The sequence below is a fragment of the Poecilia latipinna genome, unplaced genomic scaffold (assembly GCF_001443285.1).
Source record: "Poecilia latipinna isolate Pla-1442-1.1 unplaced genomic scaffold, P_latipinna-1.0 Scaffold1868, whole genome shotgun sequence".
NCBI classification, from domain to species: Eukaryota; Metazoa; Chordata; class Actinopteri; order Cyprinodontiformes; family Poeciliidae; genus Poecilia; species Poecilia latipinna.
In genome coordinates this window covers 27,304-47,361 of record NW_015114484.1, presented here as the reverse complement: position 1 = coordinate 47,361, position 20,058 = coordinate 27,304, and the positions used below count along the sequence as shown (strand labels likewise).

The following is a 20,058-nucleotide window of genomic DNA, read 5'->3' as shown; positions in this document are numbered from 1 at the left end:
CGGGGAGAAAAGATCAGAGGACGAGGATGAATGGTGAAAAAAGAGAGGAGAATAAAGCCAGAGAGGGAAATTGCAAAGGGGTAAAAGGATTAAAAGTAGGAGAATATAAATAAAGATGGAGGCCTCTCGGTATCCATGGAGGTAAATATGGAGAGTCTCGTAATATGAGGCCTCCAGTAAAGGGTTCCACTTTTTTCTGCCCTCTTCCTTTCATTTCTTTTCTACTCTTCTTTCCTTCTACCCCACTTCCTCTTATCCTCTCGCTGGTCTTCTCATCTGTGCCCCTCTTTAGCACAACCTCTTTTGTCCTTTAACCCCCCCACCCCTCCTTCAACCCGCCGCACACATACAGGAATTAATCTGAGAGATTTACATGAGAAAAGGCTTTTTCAGAAGTTCTTATAGAGCCGATCAGAGGCAGAACAGAACTTATTGCCATGTCTGCCTTTTGACTCTTTCTTGCCTGGAAAACCATCAACAGGAAGATGATATGTGAAACAAATTAGTGTTGCAAATATATTTGACGAGGTATTTACAGTATTGACTGTGACCGTCATCGATTTACCGCAGCTTTATTGGATGCTGACGCGTCTAACCAGCTCCTTTGTTGATTACAACATCTCAGATTTACCACACTAATGCAGATTAGAATAAAAAATTAAATCAGATAAGAAATAATATATTTTACTGTAATTAGATTAAGGAGTTAAGAAGAAAGAGAAGACATACTTTTGCTATTTAAGTTGAATTATATTATTTACCAGTAGAGGGCAGGAAAGACTCTCTTTTGGAAAAGCACCTGGAACAAAACTAAAAGAGCATATAATAATATTCCAACAACATTGAACTGTGAACTTTAGTCTTTACTGCTCTATTATTATCCCCTAGACATGAAAGTAAAACTTTCTGACTGGACTTTGGTTTAAGGATTCATGAATATTTGTTTTGTTTGTTTCAAAACTTACTGGAATTTAAACAGCTCAGTTTTTAAATGCAGTTCTTGACTTAGTGGCTTGTTTTATCTATTAAACATAAAAAATTTAATATAAATGATAAAGGTTCACAATTTTATTTTTTCTCTGAAAAGTCAAGTGTGATTTTATTATTTTGAATCTTAATTGTAGAATTTGAAAACTGGGTTAATTTCTCGCATTAACCGTCTCTTCTAGGATGAACCTTATATGTTCATCCCTTTTCTGGTACAAAATTCATTTGGTTTGGGTAAAAGATAACTATTTAATTGGCTGGATTATGTGTTTGTGAATAAGGGTAATCAATAGAGGTCATTGCAAACACCATGTTTGAAGAAGAGGTTTTCTACACCAGAGTAAGTCAAACTTTACAATACCTCAGTAAATCTATTGTCTTGTGGCCATTTAAACATCTGTGGAAATAACTGAGGATCAGAGTGTGCAGACAGGAAACTCTAAAACCTTTGAGATTTGAAGACAGTTTGAGTGGAAGAATGGATCAAAATCATATCTTAATTATTATGTAATAAAGAAAATGTCATGTCATTGCCAAAAATGCTTTTCCACAAAGGATTTACCACATTTCCTAAAGTATAATCAATACTTCTAATGGTTGTTGTTCCAATATTTTACCCATAACAAAACATTCAAACAATGAACTCCTCATATTTCTTACATTTTGTTTGAAACTTTAGCAAGTTGCTGAACCATTTTAATCTCTTCTTGAACAATTTTGGCTTTAAGACACACAGATCCTCGGCTGTTAAAGGTTTTTGTTGTGTGTTTAATCCTGTCACTCAACATTAGAAACCACACTTAGACACATTCACATGCACACAAACAAACAAACACATTGTGATATGTTCTCACACTCTTTCATTTTCAGTTCAGACATTCAACCTTTCACATCATGTCAACAACCCAAACACTCCTCCATTAAGTGTGTACTATCTATAACCAGCAGCACACACTCTGTTTCCATTTTTTAATTTTTCTTGCCCTCACAACTGAACTTCCCTTTATTTGGTGTGTCTGTGTTTTAACCATGCTCTCCCCTGCTGAATGACAAATCTTTTCACCAAAGAGGCAATCAGACAAGCGCAGAAACGCACAAACACTCAGAGACTGTGCATTCAATAAAGATTAAATGCCACAGTTGCCTAAGAGCTCCAAATTCATTCTCCTCTGGATTTCCTTCTGAACCTGCAGCCGATTCTTGTATGATAGCTACAAAGTATGTGGAAAGTGATCCAAGCCAGACTAATGCTTTCGTGCGTGGATGCTACATACATACTAGTTCACATTTAAATGACACATTTGCTATAGTTAGAAGGGAGATCTGTGATTTGGTTCACTCTGCAGGGAGTCTGTTGTCACTGTGAGGTTTCCCATGGCTGGAGGCTGGAGGGAAAATCCAGATAAGACCCAGTTTCAAGTCTGACATGGCAGCTACTGAGAAACTCTAATACCTACTGATTAGATGTCATTTAATATTTCACAATCAAATTAAATAAAATATCAGATTATTGTCACATTGATGTGGGGCTATTTGTTGACAACACAGAAAATACATGGAGAGCACTTTGCAGCAAAAGTTCTCTCTTCAAGAAAAATGGATGCACCATGGATATAAAGGGGAAGGACAAATCTAAATGTATTTATAGTACCACAACCACATTTATGCTACAGAACTAATCATAACATTTATTTGTGGACATAAAAACAATGAGATTAGAAAATGTCTCTCTTTTAGACAGTTAAATATTTGATGTATCCAGTGCCTGGATAATTTTATCATTTCAAAATCCATACACACATTTTTGTAGAAAATAGTTATTTATTAACTATACATAGCACATGTTTATATTTTCAAAGATTTTAAATTACTTCATACAAAAAGATAGTATTTTTTTTTTCTCTGAACAAGTTAAACAAAATATATTCAATGTCTTAGAAAATATTTTTCTTAAGGTAAAGGAAAAAAGTTAAAGGTCAGTTTTATCAATCACCAAATTTGTTTTCAATACAGAATAAAAAAGTACAATAAAAAATCTTCTGGATTTCATCAAACAGTTGAAATAACAGGCTTGTATTTGATAAAGTTGAAAATGTACATGGAAAATTCAGAAATAATAAAAACAACAGTTTTAATGTTACAGGTTTAAAGTAAAAGTTCAGAAGCCTGTCTAAACAGTGATATCAAACTCAGAGGAAAAAATATTTCACATAATACAAAATATGCAGTCTAAATTTACTTAGCTTTCAGAGATGCTTTAGAATTGACTTTTATTTTTGTTCACAGATCTCATTAACCACAAACATAAAACAAATTTATTTGATCAAAGCATAATCTAAAGAAGTTTTAGTTTTGTTCTCTTTGCTCAAGTCATTGGATTTGTCTTTGACATGCCTCACTCAGCAATGGAGAACTTCGAGATTCTGGTTCTGATGAACTCAAATAAACCCAGATATTTCATTTTGTCTTATAGAAATTCATTGCTGGTCCAGACTCAGATCAGTTGATTATTTTGCTATGCATATAATCATAATTACATCCTGGCACTTTATTTTTTTTTAAAATATGCAACCTTTTTAATTTAGGTAATGCAGTCAAAAGATGTAAACCAATATGCACACAAAAACTTTTTTTTTGTGTTAAATCTATAGGAGAAATCAAATTCACATCACAAGCTAATATTACGCAGCTCCAGTGCTTCACATTGTCTGCACAAAACAGCAGCTCCATCAGAAAGCTGACCACAGCTTCACCATTTGTCTCTTACTTATTGCTGATCGTTCTTCAGAGCAACGCTCTGCTAAAACACAGTCATCCTGCTGCAACACATGTTCCTGGTGATGCTTGTGATTAAAGTTATAATTATGCACTTCCATCCTAAGCAGCTCTCTGACAGCAGATCGCATGTCCGCAGCTAAACTACAACATTGTTTGGAGTTTTCAGTGATGAAAATCATGAACCACTCAGTAAATGCTGTCAGCTGTCAATCAAATTGTTTCAGTGCCGTACCCTGCTCATCATTACTACCCTTCAAGTAGATCTGAGGATCTGAGATCAGCTGGGCTGAGTCACGCCGGATCTACTGATGGAAAATGAATCTGGCAGAGGCGGACCGAGACCGTATTGGTTAGGGGCCGTCTAGTGGAAAAGCACCTAAAGAGGTCACACAACAACATTTGAAGAACTGTCTCAGTTAAGCTCAGAGGCCTCTGCCATATAAACAAAAAAACAAAATGAAGACTTTGGAGTGGCCCAGTCATAATCCTGACCTGAATTTAGATGCTGTGGTGGCATGTCTTTAAAAAGCCTGTTCACGCTGAAAAACCTTCAGCTGTGACAGAATTATAACAATTCTGCAAAGATGAATGGGCCAAAATTCATGCACAGCTGTAAAACACTCATTTGCAGTTATTGTAAATTGTTAATTGCTGCTGCTTTGGGTGACCTCATCAGTTAAGTTTAGGGGACAAACACTTTTTCATATAGGACGATGTAGATTTGGAATTTTTTTCTCCCTTAATAATAAAGACATTTATTTAAAAACTCAATTTTGTGTCCAATTGTGTCACTAATATGTAAATTGTTTTAATGTTTTGAAACACTGAAGTGTAACAAATATGCAAAAAAATTAAATCAGGAAGGGGGCAAACACTTCTTCACACTGCTCTAAGTGCTTCCAGTCTTTCTAACTTGTGCTCTCATAAATCTACAGGTCACACAAAGTCACAGAACCTTTCTTAAACCAGAAGGCTGGAAAAAGCTCTGCTCTGAATTTTGCTTTGAACGTATGAATCAAGCTCCGCTTCTCTGATGATATGCTGTAGTACCTTAGAGTTCCTCTCTCCCAGTCAAGAAACACACCTATTTTGTTGCAAGGAGGGACTTTGATTTCTACTTCTGTATTTTTATGCATGGCTTTGTATCCAGTCTTGGAGCAGAGCAAACTCCAGGACTTGTCGTTGCATCCCAGTCCACCATCACAGTCCCAGCTTCTACCCACATCTTTATACGCCACAGCAATTCCCACCACACCTTTCCATTCCACTTCCCAGTAACAAAGTCGTTTCAGGCCTTCATCACAAAATACCTGGGTCCTCTTGAACCTTTCATCACTTGTATTTCGCATTTTCTGCTTCTTGACATCATTATCAGTAAACACTTTTTTGTTGTTTTCAACCAGAACAAGCCGTCTGCTTGCTGTGGTCTTATCGAACATAAGATCTGCTCCATCTGAAAGTGTTCAAGAAGAAAATAAAGTAAGATTTGTGAAAATTTAAACATTGACAGTTTCAGAATGTGTACTGTTTTTACCATAGTGAATCCATACATTTAAATATTAAATCTGCTAAATGTGGAGAATTAGGAGTCATTAAGTATTTTGTGATTTCCTGATATTGAAAATCATATTTACATATACTTAATATGATCATTATTAGTCATAGTAACTAATAACCTGCATTTTCAGATAAACATGTTTCATCTGTTGTAATAAAAATGTAAAAGTGTTGAGGAAAAAAAACAGCTTACATTTACTCCAACCAGGTTTTAGACGAAGTTTTCCTTCATAGTCAAAGCTGTGCACAACAAGATAAGAAAGATTCATTTTTATGAAAGCTCATTATTATCTTATTTACAATGCAATGTGTGTATTTAATTCACCAATTCTTAAACTAGGACATCTACATATTCAACTACACCTAGCAATTTAAGTAACAGTGGCATCCCTTATAAATACCTGATTGCTATTAAAAAGACTCTATTCAGACATGGTGCATCATTTATTAGATTAAGCTGTTACAAATGCAATAATAGCACTAAGTATTTTCTGATTTATTTACTCACTTCACTGGCTCAAGTTTCTTATTTGGATCCTCAACTATTGCATTGAGAGCCCTCATCCCTTTGTCTCCAGGGTGATTGTAACTCAGGTCCAAGTGTTTAAGAGATGAGACTCTATTGGACTTAATAGCTTCAGCCAGAGAAATGCAGCCTCTCTCTGTCACCTGACATCCTGCCAACCTGCACAAAGACACAATTTTATATTAGAAAAACAGTTCACTAAAATTTGACAGTGATACAAAAGTTCAATATTTTATATTAGATATGTAGATTTATTTCACAGAGTAGAAATTATTTATTGTATGATGTGTGATTGTTATGGTCTACAAATAATGAGAGTCCAAAACATGGTGTCTCTGAACATTACAATATTGCAGCTTATTTTCTAACAATAAATGTATTGATTATCTCCTCATGCATTGCTTCCAACGTGACATTCTTTATTCTTTGAATGTAATTCAGAGAATTACATTCAACTCAGGTTTAAATCAGAGGTGTCCAAGCTTTTTGTCCGGTGGGCTAAAATCATCATGTCAAAAGTAGTCGCGAGTCAAGAAGTTAAGAAAACAAAAATCAAGTTATTAGTTAGATTTATTTATTGTGGGGAAGGGATCTTATTCATTGTAGACCCAAAATATAATGAATAATATTCATTATATTTGAATAGTTTGTGTTGTACTTTGTATTTTCCATTGCAAGAAAATTATGTCTAATATTTTTACCCTGATTAAAAATAAAAAGTTCAAGAAAAAATATGGTATCATTCTTGAACTGAAGTTCAGGGCCACAAAAAAAATTAAATAAAAAAATTTAAAAATCAGTCCAACGGCTACAAATGGCCAGTGGACTGCACTTTGGACACCCCTGGTTTAAATGGTAAATGGCCTAAACTTGTTATCACTTTATCAAGTCCATAGGACTCTAAAGTGCTTCATTCACCCATTCACACACATTCTACACCAATGGTAGCGAGCTACTACATTGTAGCCACAGCCTCCCTAAAACAGTCAAACAGAGGAGAAGCTGCCATGCACCAGGGTCACCAGGTTCTCTGAGCACCAGCAGGTTAGTCAGGTGACGTGTCCTAACCACAACACAATGGTGTTCAAACTTGAAACCTACCTGTTCCAGGATAAACTCTGACCTCCTGACCCACCGTCACCCTTAAGGGAAGACTTTCAAATTATTTCATTTATACATGGGCTGCTCATCTCTCAACTTTAGTTCTATCCCTCTCAGTACCTGACTATTTTCATAGAACTTTTGTATTATGCTGACACTTAACTTAAAATAGTAGCTAATTATAACACTGGTTGTTATATTACTTTCATTAATAACAACTCTGAAAAACCTACTTGAGAGTCTCCAGTTTACAGTTCACATGTTTCAACCCATCAGCAAGTCGCATCACTCCAGCATCCATCAAATCATTATGACTCAGATCCAACAATGTGAGATTTGAGGATGGCTTGGTTAGCACTGATGATGTCAAACCATTGCAAGATTCTCCAGAGAGCTCACACCAACTCAGTCTGTAAAAAGATCCATGAAAACAATCAAGTTAATTTGACAAATTCATGTGTGATTTTCTCCTAAAATAATAAAGGATCACAGTAAAGAAACAAAGTATGAGTTTTGTTTTAAACAACAGTAAAAGACAAGTTATCATGTTTGTGTTGTTAAGCTAGAATCACACCTTCAATGGCAAAAGCCCTAACTCTCATGTACAATATTAAGTATTTGTTCATAATGAAGAAAGTAATATGAAGCATTATTCTGAACTAATGAAATATAGTAGACACTTGGAAGCAATTTAATGAGTATTTTTACAATAATATTTTATAATTTTCTCTTAATGAAGTATGTCATTTGAAGATTATGATTGAGTGAGTTTTTTTAGTTAAAGTTTTTTTTAGTTAAAGTTCAAATTAAACTGATGGAAGGATGGCAATTATACAAAGGTATAAATTCATGACGGCTTTAAAAGTAGTGCCAACGTAATAACACTTTTTTATATGTGAAAAACCAAAAGGATTATTGGCAATTATTTAATTTAATGGTCTATAGACTGAGAGTAAATGACGCAACTTGCCAAACACCAATTTGACTGATAACCAGGTAGCTTTCAATGCTTTACCAAAGTAAGGATGAGTTCTGTTTGTCATGCTTACATTTTGCTTTGGTCGCTATTTGACCTTAACTTTAATAGCGTTACTCTCCCTTCAAGGCAGCCTTANAAAATGGATGCACCATGGATATAAAGGGGAAGGACAAATCTAAATGTATTTATAGTACCACAACCACATTTATGCTACAGAACTAATCATAACATTTATTTGTGGACATAAAAACAATGAGATTAGAAAATGTCTCTCTTTTAGACAGTTAAATATTTGATGTATCCAGTGCCTGGATAATTTTATCATTTCAAAATACATACACACATTTTTGTAGAAAATAGTTATTTATTAACTATACATAGCACATGTTTATATTTTCAAAGATTTTAAATTACTTCATACAAAAAGATAGTATTTTTTTTTTCTCTGAACAAGTTAAACAAAATATATTCAATGTCTTAGAAAATATTTTTCTTAAGGTAAAGGAAAAAAGTTAAAGGTCAGTTTTATCAATCACCAAATTTGTTTTCAATACAGAATAAAAAAGTACAATAAAAAATCTTCTGGATTTCATCAAACAGTTGAAATAACAGGCTTGTATTTGATAAAGTTGAAAATGTACATGGAAAATTCAGAAATAATAAAAACAACAGTTTTAATGTTACAGGTTTAAAGTAAAAGTTCAGAAGCCTGTCTAAACAGTGATATCAAACTCAGAGGAAAAAATATTTCACATAATACAAAATATGCAGTCTTAGCTTTCAGAGATGCTTTAGAATCAACTTTTATTTTAGTTCTCACATCCCATTAACCACAAACATAAAACACATTTCTTTGATCAAAGCATATTATAAAGAATTGTTAGTTTTGTTCTCTGTGCTCAAGTCATTTCATTTGTCTTTGACATGCCTCACTCAGCAATGGAGAACTTCGAGATTCTGGTTCTGATGAACTCAAATAAGCCCAGATATTTCATTTTGTCTTACAAAATGAAACATAAAGAGTCAATACAGCTATTTATTTCACTATGCATATAATCATAATTACATCCTGGCATTTTTTTTTAAATGTGCAACCTTTTGAATTTAGATAATTCAGTCAAAAGATGTAAACCAATAGTTACACATAAACTTTTTTGTTTTGTTAAATCTATAGGAAAAATCAAATTCACATCACAAACTAATATTACACAGTTCCAGTGTTTCACATTGTTTGCACAAAACAGCAGCTCCATCAGAAAGCTGACCACAGCTTCACCATTTGTCTCTTACTTATTGCTGATCGTTCTTCAGAGCAACGCTCTGCTAAAACACAGTCATCCTGCTGCAACACATGTTCCTGGTGATGCTTGTGATTAAAGTTATAATTACACACTTCCATCCTAAGCAGCTCTCTGACAGCAGATCGCATGTCCACAGCTAAACTATAACATTGTTTGGAGTTTTCAATGACGTAAATCACGAACCACTCAGTGTCAGCAGTCAATCACATTGTTTCAGTGCCGTACCCTCCTCATCATTACTACCCTTCAAGTAGATCTGAGGATCTGAGAACAGCTGGGCTGAGTCACGCCGGATCTACTGATGGAAAATGAATCTGGCTGAGGCGGACCGAGACCGTATTGGTTAGGGGCCGTCTAGTGGAAAAGCACCATAGAGGTCACACAACAACATTTGAAGAACTGTCTCAGTTAAGCTCAGAGGCCTCTGCCATATAAACAAAAAAACAAAATGAAGACTTTGGAGTGGCCCAGTCATAATCCTGACCTGAATTTAGATGCTGTGGTGGCATGTCTTTAAAAAGCCTGTTCACGCTGAAAAACCTTCAGCTGTGACAGAATTATAACAATTCTGCAAAGATGAATGGGCCAAAATTCATGCACAGCTGTAAAACACTCATTTGCAGTTATTGTAAATTGTTAATTGCTGCTGCTTTGGGTGACCTCATCAGTTAAGTTTAGGGGACAAACACTTTTTCATATAGGACGATGTAGATTTGGAATTTTTTTCTCCCTTAATAATAAAGACATTTATTTAAAAACTCAATTTTGTGTCCAATTGTGTCACTAATATGTAAATTGTTTTAATGTTTTGAAACACTGAAGTGTAACAAATATGCAAAAAAATTAAATCAGGAAGGGGGCAAACACTTCTTCACACTGCTCTAAGTGCTTCCAGTCTTTCTAACTTGTGCTCTCATAAATCTACAGGTCACACAAAGTCACAGAACCTTTCTTAAACCAGAAGGCTGGAAAAAGCTCTGCTCTGAATTTTGCTTTGAACGTATGAATCAAGCTCCGCTTCTCTGATGATATGCTGTAGTACCTTAGAGTTCCTCTCTCCCAGTCAAGAAACACACCTATTTTGTTGCATGTAGAGACTTTGATTTCTTTTTTTGTGTTTTTGTGCATGGCTTTGTATCCAGTCTTGGAGCAGAGCAAACTCCAGGACTTGTCGTTGCATCCCAGACCACCATCACGGTTCCAGGTTCTACCCACATCTTTATATGCCACAGCAATTCCCACCACGCCTTTCCATTCCACTTCCCAGTAACAAAGTCGTTTCAGGCCCTCATCACAAAATACCTGGGTCCTTTTGAACATTTCGTCACTTGTATTTCGCATTTTCTGCTTCTTGACATCATTATCAGTTTTTGCCTTTTTGTTGTTTTCAACCAGAACAAGCCGTCTGCTTGCTGTGGTCTTATCGAACATAAGATCTGCTCCATCTGAAAGTGTTCAAAAAGAAAATCAATAAAGATTTGTGGTAATGTAAACATTGACAGTTTCAGAATGTGTTCTGTTTTTACCATAGTGAATCCATACATTTAAATATTAAATCCGCTAAATTTGGAGAATTACGAGTCATTAAGTATTTTGTGCTTTCCTGATATATAAAATCATATTTACATATCCTTAATATGATCATTATTAGTCATAGTAACTAATAACCTGCATTTTCAGATAAACATGTTTCATCTGTTGTAATAAAAATGTAAAAGTGTTGAGGAAAAAAAACAGCTTACATTTACTCCAACCAGGTTTTAGACGAAGTTTTCCTTCATAGTCAAAGCTGTGCACAACAAGATAAGAAAGATTCATTTTTATGAAAGCTCATTATTATCTTATTTACAATGCAATGTGTGTATTTAATTCACCAATTCTTAAACTAGGACATCTACATATTCAACTACACCTAGCAATTTAAGTAACAGTGGCATCCCTTATAAATACCTGATTGCTATTAAAAAGACTCTATTCAGACATGGTGCATCATTTATTAGATTAAGCTGTTACAAATGCAATAATAGCACTAAGTATTTTCTGATTTATTTACTCACTTCACTGGCTCAAGTTTCTTATTTGGATCCTCAACTATTGCATTGAGAGCCCTCATCCCTTTGTCTCCAGGGTGATTGTAACTCAGGTCCAAGTGTTTAAGAGATGAGACTCTATTGGACTTAATAGCTTCAGCCAGAGAAATGCAGCCTCTCTCTGTCACCTGACATCCTGCCAACCTGCACAAAGACACAATTTTATATTAGAAAAACAGTTCACTAAAATTTGACAGTGATACAAAAGTTCAATATTTTATATTAGATATGTAGATTTATTTCACAGAGTAGAAATTATTTATTGTATGATGTGTGATTGTTATGGTCTACAAATAATGAGAGTCCAAAACATGGTGTCTCTGAACATTACAATATTGCAGCTTATTTTCTAACAATAAATGTATTGATTATCTCCTCATGCATTGCTTCCAACGTGACATTCTTTATTCTTTGAATGTAATTCAGAGAATTACATTCAACTCAGGTTTAAATCAGAGGTGTCCAAGCTTTTTGTCCGGTGGGCTAAAATCATCATGTCAAAAGTAGTCGCGAGTCAAGAAGTTAAGAAAACAAAAATCAAGTTATTAGTTAGATTTATTTATTGTGGGGAAGGGATCTTATTCATTGTAGACCCAAAATATAATGAATAATATTCATTATATTTGAATAGTTTGTGTTGTACTTTGTATTTTCCATTGCAAGAAAATTATGTCTAATATTTTTACCCTGATTAAAAATAAAAAGTTCAAGAAAAAATATGGTATCATTCTTGAACTGAAGTTCAGGGCCACAAAAAAAATTAAATAAAAAAATTTAAAAATCAGTCCAACGGCTACAAATGGCCAGTGGACTGCACTTTGGACACCCCTGGTTTAAATGGTAAATGGCCTAAACTTGTTATCACTTTATCAAGTCCATAGGACTCTAAAGTGCTTCATTCACCCATTCACACACATTCTACACCAATGGTAGCGAGCTACTACATTGTAGCCACAGCCTCCCTAAAACAGTCAAACAGAGGAGAAGCTGCCATGCACCAGGGTCACCAGGTTCTCTGAGCACCAGCAGGTTAGTCAGGTGACGTGTCCTAACCACAACACAATGGTGTTCAAACTTGAAACCTACCTGTTCCAGGATAAACTCTGACCTCCTGACCCACCGTCACCCTTAAGGGAAGACTTTCAAATTATTTCATTTATACATGGGCTGCTCATCTCTCAACTTTAGTTCTATCCCGCTCAGTACCTGACTATTTTCATAGAACTTTTGTATTATGCTGACACTTAACTTAAAATAGTAGCTAATTATAACACTGGTTGTTATATTACTTTCATTAATAACAACTCTGAAAAACCTACTTGAGAGTCTCCAGTTTACAGTTCACATGTTTCAACCCATCAGCAAGTCGCATCACTCCAGCATCCATCAAATCATTATGACTCAGATCCAACAATGTGAGATTTGAGGATGGCTTGGTTAGCACTGATGATGTCAAACCATTGCAAGATTCTCCAGAGAGCTCACACCAACTCAGTCTGTAAAAAGATCCATGAAAACAATCAAGTTAATTTGACAAATTCATGTGTGATTTTCTCCTAAAATAATAAAGGATCACAGTAAAGAAACAAAGTATGAGTTTTGTTTTAAACAACAGTAAAAGACAAGTTATCATGTTTGTGTTGTTAAGCTAGAATCACACCTTCAATGGCAAAAGCCCTAACTCTCATGTACAATATTAAGTATTTGTTCATAATGAAGAAAGTAATATGAAGCATTATTCTGAACTAATGAAATATAGTAGACACTTGGAAGCAATTTAATGAGTATTTTTACAATAATATTTTATAATTTTCTCTTAATGAAGTATGTCATTTGAAGATTATGATTGAGTGAGTTTTTTTAGTTAAAGTTTTTTTTAGTTAAAGTTCAAATTAAACTGATGGAAGGATGGCAATTATACAAAGGTATAAATTCATGACGGCTTTAAAAGTAGTGCCAACGTAATAACACTTTTTTATATGTGAAAAACCAAAAGGATTATTGGCAATTATTTAATTTAATGGTCTATAGACTGAGAGTAAATGACGCAACTTGCCAAACACCAATTTGACTGATAACCAGGTAGCTTTCAATGCTTTACCAAAGTAAGGATGAGTTCTGTTTGTCATGCTTACATTTTGCTTTGGTCGCTATTTGACCTTAACTTTAATAGCGTTACTCTCCCTTCAAGGCAGCCTTAGATTATTTTTCAAATTCACAACTCAATATTTGTATGTTTTGTTTCCTGAGGGGAGATTTTTAAAGCAGCTTGTAACATAACCACTGTTTGTTTGTTTGTTTGTTTTTCCTGTATAAAATACATTGAAGAGAAAATGTATCATCTGATTGGTATAACAGTTGCTGTTATTTCTTTGTAAAATTATTCAGAGTTTCCACTTTTAAAACTGATTTTTGGGCATTGTCATGCTGATTTTTAGGTGTGGCTGAGATTTAGTGTATAAAAAGGGGCGTGTGCGTCGGCGCGGGGCGGCGCAATCAGAGTGGAAGACGCTCACCGTCAGATCCATGCAGCGGGAGACTTGAAGTAATTTAACGTTTAGAACAAATAAATCAAAGAAAGGAAGTAAAACGGAAAATCAAAGTTCGCCCCAGCGACGCGGATCGTGCACTTTAGGAGCTGGATTGGAGCTTGTGCACAGGAAACGCCGCCAGGTGCAGGAGGACGCCACCGGGGGGAAAAGAAAGACATTCCCGGTGAGATCTGGACTTTACGTTTCTTTTTGGGGATTTTTGGTGGTACCACTCCTTTTTCTCATTTTTTGGGGTGGAGGTTTTTGATGCTTGGGATTTTTCGTTTTGGATTGGGACTTTGGATTAAAAAGGAGAAATTCTCCCATGATATGGAACTCGTTTGTGGACAATATTCGTGTTAAAAAGGATCAAGAATATTTGGACATTTAACCAGTTGGGTTTCTTTACTAACATGAACGAAGTGGATTAAACCTATCCTAAATTTATTTTGAGAGAGTTTTGGTTACTGATTTATCAGGATAACTATTATTATTTTCTTAGTTTGTGTTTTTTGTAATAAATCATTGTTGCAAAAGGTCAACATAATTTCATATTTGAGTGTTTGGCTATTTATTTACTTCTCCATTTAACTGGTGTAACATATTTTGCCTGATGCCTGTGACGTAACCCCCTTGTGTGTATTTGTAAGTTCCGCTTTAAATGGGAGCTGAATTTTACAAGCTACTGGAACAGCTATGAATTGTTTTTTGCATCAAAATCCTAAAACACTGAATAAGTATGACAAGTAATAGCTTTACCAGAGTTTTTATAAAAATACTCACAAAGTGGTGTTTGAGACTTTGACCACTGGCATCATTCCCAGAAGAACTTTCTCTGATTCCAGGTATTTCTTAAGATCAAACACTTCAAGGTTTTCATCTGATGTCAGCAGCACAAAGGTTAAAGCTGACCACTGAGAATCAGTGAAATTTTCAAAAGGTTTTTCTTCTGTATTAAGATAATCTTTGATTTCTTGAACAAGGCTGTGGTCATTCAGCTCATTAAGACAGTAGAAAAGATTAAGGTTTTTATCAGGGTCATTGTTCTCTCTGATCTTCTTCTTGATGTACTCTGCTGCTTCCTTACTAGCGTCTTTGTGTTTTTCATTCTTATCCATTAGATCCTGAAGTAGATCCTGATTAGATTCCAGAGAGAGACCCACTAGGAAGCGAAGGAACATGTCCCAGTCCCCATGTTCACTCTCAAAAGCCTTGTTCACTGCTTTCTTATAAAACTCTGAGGCAGTAAGGTCAGAGGTTGCTGAGGTGGATTCTGTGAACACATTTTCCCCTTTGTTAGTAAAAGAGTAGAAGACATGGAGAGCTGCCATGAACTCTTGAATGCTTTGATGGACAAAGCAAAACATATTCTGCTTGTATAGATCATGATTTTCTCGTTTGATCTGAGTTAACAACCCAGAGAAAACAGCAGCTTTGGTTACATCAGTCCCACAACTGGTCAAGTCTTCTTCAGTGAAGAGAAGGTTCTTCTCCTCTAGTCCTTTGAAAGCAAGTTTTCCCAAAGATAGGATTGTTTCATCACTAGTTTTATCACTGAATGTCTCCGTTCCAGAGGTTTCAGATGTTGACTGATCTGTGTTATATTTTGCTTTTGTCTGTCTGCGCTGGAGCAAAAGGAAATGTGTGTACATGTCAGTCAGAGTTTTTGGCAGTCCATCATCTTGGTTTCTTTTAACAAAGTCCTCCAAAACCTTTGATGTGATGAAACAGAAAACAGGGATGTGACACATCATGTAAAGACATCTTGATTTCTTCACATATGACCAGATTTTTTCAGCCTCCTCTGCATCATTGAATCGCTTCATAAAATATTTTTCCTTTTGCTCATCATTAAATCCTCTCACTTCTGTCATTCGATCAACCTTTTCTGGAGGAATGTTGTTGGATGCTGCAGGTCGAGAGGTGATCCAGATTTGAGCTTTAGGGAGCAAATTTCCCAGGATGAGATTTGACAGCAGAACCTTCATTGTGGTTGGTGTTCTGACATCACTACATTTATTTATGGTTTTGAACTCAAGATCAAGACGACATTCATCAAAACCATCCAGAACAATCAGAATATTGTACTTGTCATAGTCAGTTATTTCAGATGTCCTCATTGCTGGGAAGAACTGATGAATCAGATCTTCTAGACTGTGTTCTTTATCTGATCTCAGATTTAGCTCTCGGAAAGGAAGTGGTAAAATGAAAAAAATGTTTTCTGTTGCTTTGCTCTCTGCCCAGTCAAGTATGTACTTCATTGAGGCAAATGTTTTTCCTATACCTGCAACTCCAACGGTAAGGACAGTCGTAATGTTTTGATTACTATTTGCAGGTTTGAAGATGTCACAGTATTTAATAGATGTTTCTTCATTTGTTGTTTTGAACTTTGCATCCTGAACTTGCATGATTTCATTTTGAGCTCGCTCTCCTTCTATGATGTAGAGGTCAGTGAAAACCTCGTTGAGAAGAGCTGAGGTCTTCTGTCCATCAATCCCTTCAGACACACTGGTAAATTGATCTTTTAGTTGACTTTTGAGTTTCTTTTGACTTGTGATATCAGGCTTCTCTGAAAAAATACAATGTAAATAAACAAAAACATAGATTAAATACTTTAGGGAAAAAAATAATGTTATATATTTCCATATATTCTTTTGACAAAATATAAAAACACGAACAATAAATGACTACCAATTGCAAACTTTGACCTGTTTCTGTGTGACAAAGGAATGAGTTGTAAAAACTAAACTTGTGCAATTTTGTGTTTATGGGGTTTTATGTAGTAAAAATCCAAGCACACAGGAGACTAAAACCTAAAACTACAGAGGTTTCTGCAGATCACTCAAAATCTACTTGGGATCATAGATTTTTTGCTAAGGCAATTTCTTGCTGCTGTGTGTTGAATTAAAATTATGAGTTGTAATGTGTACAGCAGTGCTTATACATTTTATGGTGCAGACTGTCAGTGAACGCACCAGGAAGTTCTGAGTACCTGATATGCAAAGAGTGCATATCAGGTACTTTGATGTTTATTGTGTGGACCGATAAACATCAGGAGACGGATAACTCTACAATGTAACTCTTCTATGAGAAATGTGTCATAAGATTCAACTAGTAAAGTGACATCGACTTCTGCACAAAGGACCAGCTCGGCCTTTCGCCTTCCAACCTTGAAGAGACCCTGATCTAAACCTGCTGGTGCTGAAACTCAACAGTCAGCCTAGCTTAGAGAAATGTGCTGGAAACAGACTCGGGCCAGTTCTGTGAGAATTGAAAGTGCAACTGGGAGCACAGATGTACATCTCTTGCAACGCTGATTGGTCAGTTGCTGACAAGTACCCTGGAATGAAAGGCGGAGGATTCCTCTATGTCAGCATGGGAGCGGAGCCGGCGTCATGTCAATTGCTTTGGGTTCCTTAGACTCTAATCACGTAATAAAATAAACAAATAGTTTAGTTACAAAACTTAGATCAGTTTATGCAACTGGTTTCCCCAATTCATTTGAGCTAACTTGACTTGTTGGGTTTTACAGTGTGCATAGATTTCTTTCAGAATTATATATATATAATTTTATTTTTTTCACATTTGCCTGTTGTGTAAATGTAACCTCAGTTATTGTTTGTTTAATCTGTCAAATGTAGAGTGAAATTACTGCTTTTTAAATATATTTTGTGTCTATATTGTTTTTTATCAACTTTATTCACTTTTAATAAATTAAACTTAATATTTCATTGAGACTTATTTTTATTGTACATTCATGGCTCTCTGGAATGGAAAGGATTTATCCTTGAAAGTCATTCTGAAAGTAACATGGCCAATTAATTTATAAATGTTAATATAATTTTATGTAGTTTAACTACAAGTCAAAATTTTGTAGTTTTACTGATGACAGTCTAAATATTAGAAAATACATTTAAGTTCAATCTATTTGTAAGAAATTAGCATCTGCAGATCTTACCTCGTATTTCTGTCAGTCTGTCAATGAGGCCATCAGGGATTTTCTCTGCAGCTGGAGGCTGAGAGGTTATCCAGACCTTGGCCTTTGGAAGCAGGTTTCCTCTGATAAGGTTTATTAGTAACACATCGACTGAGGATGGTTCTCTGACATCAGTCAAAGAACTCTCTTTATACTTTTCAAAGTCTAAATGTTGATATGCATCGAGTCCATCCAACAGAAACATAATATTTAACTGGGAATAGTCAGAGATGATGATATTTTTGGTCTCCTCAAAGAAGTCGTTAAGAAGCCCAAACAAACTGATGTTTGTATTTTTTATGAAGTTAAGTTTTGAGAAGTCAATTAGGAACAAAAGCTCAACAGGTTTTGCCCCGCTTAAGGTATCCTTGATCCAGGTGAAAAATGGCCAGGTATCATTACCCTTTTTAGCCCATTCTTTTATAAATTTTTTCATGTGAAAAGATTTTCCTATGCCAGTTCCTCCAGTGGTCATCACAGTTCTAGTTTCCTTTCCTTTCCCATCTTTGAAGATCTCAGAAGTGGATGTCACTACTTTTGTAAACTTGTTCTCCTTACTTTCCACTTCTTCAGAGCCATTTTCTCTTCTGATGATATGTTCTGTTGTTCTCTGGTTTGGATGACTGATTTCCTCTTTTTCATCAGTGATTTCTTTCAGAAATTTAACTTTCAGACATGATTGTAGGTTCTTTCGTTGCTCATCGGTTTCTAATCAAACAAAGCAAAGTTATATAACGATGTAAAATCATATAACTCTTGAACAAAGTCAACAAAAATATAGAAGCTAAATTAAGAGTAGTTGACTTAGACAAATATTCTTACCTTGACATTGAACAGTTTTCTCAATATATTCAGAAGGAATCTTTTTAACTCCTTGTGGTTGAGAAATGATCCAAATACGAGCATCAGGAAGCAGATTTCCTTTGATCAGATTCGTCAGCAGCACATCCGTTGATGCTGCTTCCTTCAAGTCTTTAACTTCTTTGTTGTTTACAAAGTCAAGAGGAAGTTTGCATTCTTCCAGACCATCAAGAATAAAACATATTTTATTCTTATCATCAATGGAAATCACAGCATTTTTTTTGTTGAAAAAATCATCCAGCAGAGACTCCATGCTTTTTACTTCATTCTTCTTTGTATTCAACTCCTTGAAATCAAAGGTCACTAAAGCCTTTATGTGTTTGTTGGATTTTCCTTTTGCCCAGTCGATCATGAACATTTTAGTTTGGAATGTTTTACCAATTCCAGGGACTCCTTTCATTAGCACTGCTAGCACATTGGTGGAATTCCCATTCTTCTTGAGGGAAAATAAATTTTCAAACTTGACTGGATTCTTTTCCCCACTTTGATCAGTCTTTATCTCAGAAAGTTTTCTGTCAATTACATGTTTACTCAACTCCTCAAGAATTACTTCCTTTTGGTCATCTCCTCCTGTCACTGCAAAATACACATTAGGAATAACAATAACTTCATATTTGTAACACGGTTAGAAAAACTATTTTCAGAATTATTGTGTAGAAACAATCTGTATTTCTTCCTGGCAACAATTTAAACTCAGCTAAACAATAAGATGCATTGAACTCACCGAGTAAATTAAGATGTTTACAAAATAGACATTTTTGACTTGAAACAAAAACAACTGTCAGATGTAGTAGAAATAAAATTTGACAAATACTGGCTGACACTTAGCTGGGCATATTATAAGGTAACAGGTAAATCTGGCAGCATGGTGGGCTGCCAGATTGTACCTGTGCCCTGCCAGGCTAAGCATTGTTTATTTATTCTAAATATATATTTTTATACAACAATAACTCTGATGGCAAAGACAGATTAAGTTAGGCGGTTCACATTAAACTGGGCGCAAGGGTGTGCACACGCATCACGCTGCCATGCACCTCTAAATGTTTATAACGCGCTGTGGATTGCACACTCAAAATAGTGTTTTTGGAGGGTGCTCTTGCGGTCTTTGTGGAGACATATGCATCAATCCTACTGCTTGCTAGGCTCAAATACAGTTAACCCAAACCTCTAAGGGTGACTATATTAAGGGTGACTCATAGTCGATCTTTAAAGAGGTTCACATTGAGTACACAGTGATTCTAATGTGAACGTCTATATTTGTGAATAAAGAACCACATGTAGCATAGCATTTACATCTCATATATGTTCGCTCCATTTGTATTTTGGCACAAGCTTAACACCGTCTATGATTACAATGATATAAAACAGAAT

At 35.3% G+C, this 20,058-nt stretch overlaps 2 protein-coding genes across 3 annotated transcripts in view; both read right to left on the bottom strand.

Moving 5' to 3' along the window:
• Positions 1-2,931: 2,931 nt before the first annotated feature.
• On the bottom strand, positions 2,932-7,695 carry LOC106934829 (stonustoxin subunit beta-like). Its single transcript, XM_015014965.1, has 4 exons — positions 7,183-7,695; positions 5,831-6,007; positions 5,516-5,562; positions 2,932-5,218 (listed from the first exon to the last, which is right to left on the bottom strand). Exons 1-4 carry the CDS (start codon positions 7,248-7,250, stop codon positions 4,695-4,697), a joined length of 816 nt encoding a protein of 271 aa, XP_014870451.1. The 5' UTR covers positions 7,251-7,695; the 3' UTR covers positions 2,932-4,694.
• A 720-nt stretch (positions 7,696-8,415) lies between these two features.
• LOC106934827 (NACHT, LRR and PYD domains-containing protein 3-like) overlaps positions 8,416-20,058 on the bottom strand; it is a 23,236-nt gene continuing 11,593 nt past the window's right edge. The window contains exons 1-7 of one of the 2 annotated variants that reach the window (XM_015014963.1): positions 18,649-19,497; positions 17,809-18,534; positions 14,634-16,419; positions 12,639-12,815; positions 11,287-11,463; positions 10,972-11,018; positions 8,416-10,674 (exon numbers count right to left, since the gene is read on the bottom strand). In XM_015014963.1, the coding sequence (XP_014870449.1) occupies positions 10,151-10,674; positions 10,972-11,018; positions 11,287-11,463; positions 12,639-12,815; positions 14,634-16,419; positions 17,809-18,534; positions 18,649-19,087 (3,876 nt within the window). In that variant the 5' untranslated portion in view covers positions 19,088-19,497 and the 3' untranslated portion in view covers positions 8,416-10,150. Of the gene's footprint in view, positions 10,675-10,971; positions 11,019-11,286; positions 11,464-12,638; positions 12,816-14,633; positions 16,420-17,808; positions 18,535-18,648; positions 19,498-20,058 lie in introns of those variants that run through there. The other variant, XM_015014964.1, reaches the window with a different exon arrangement.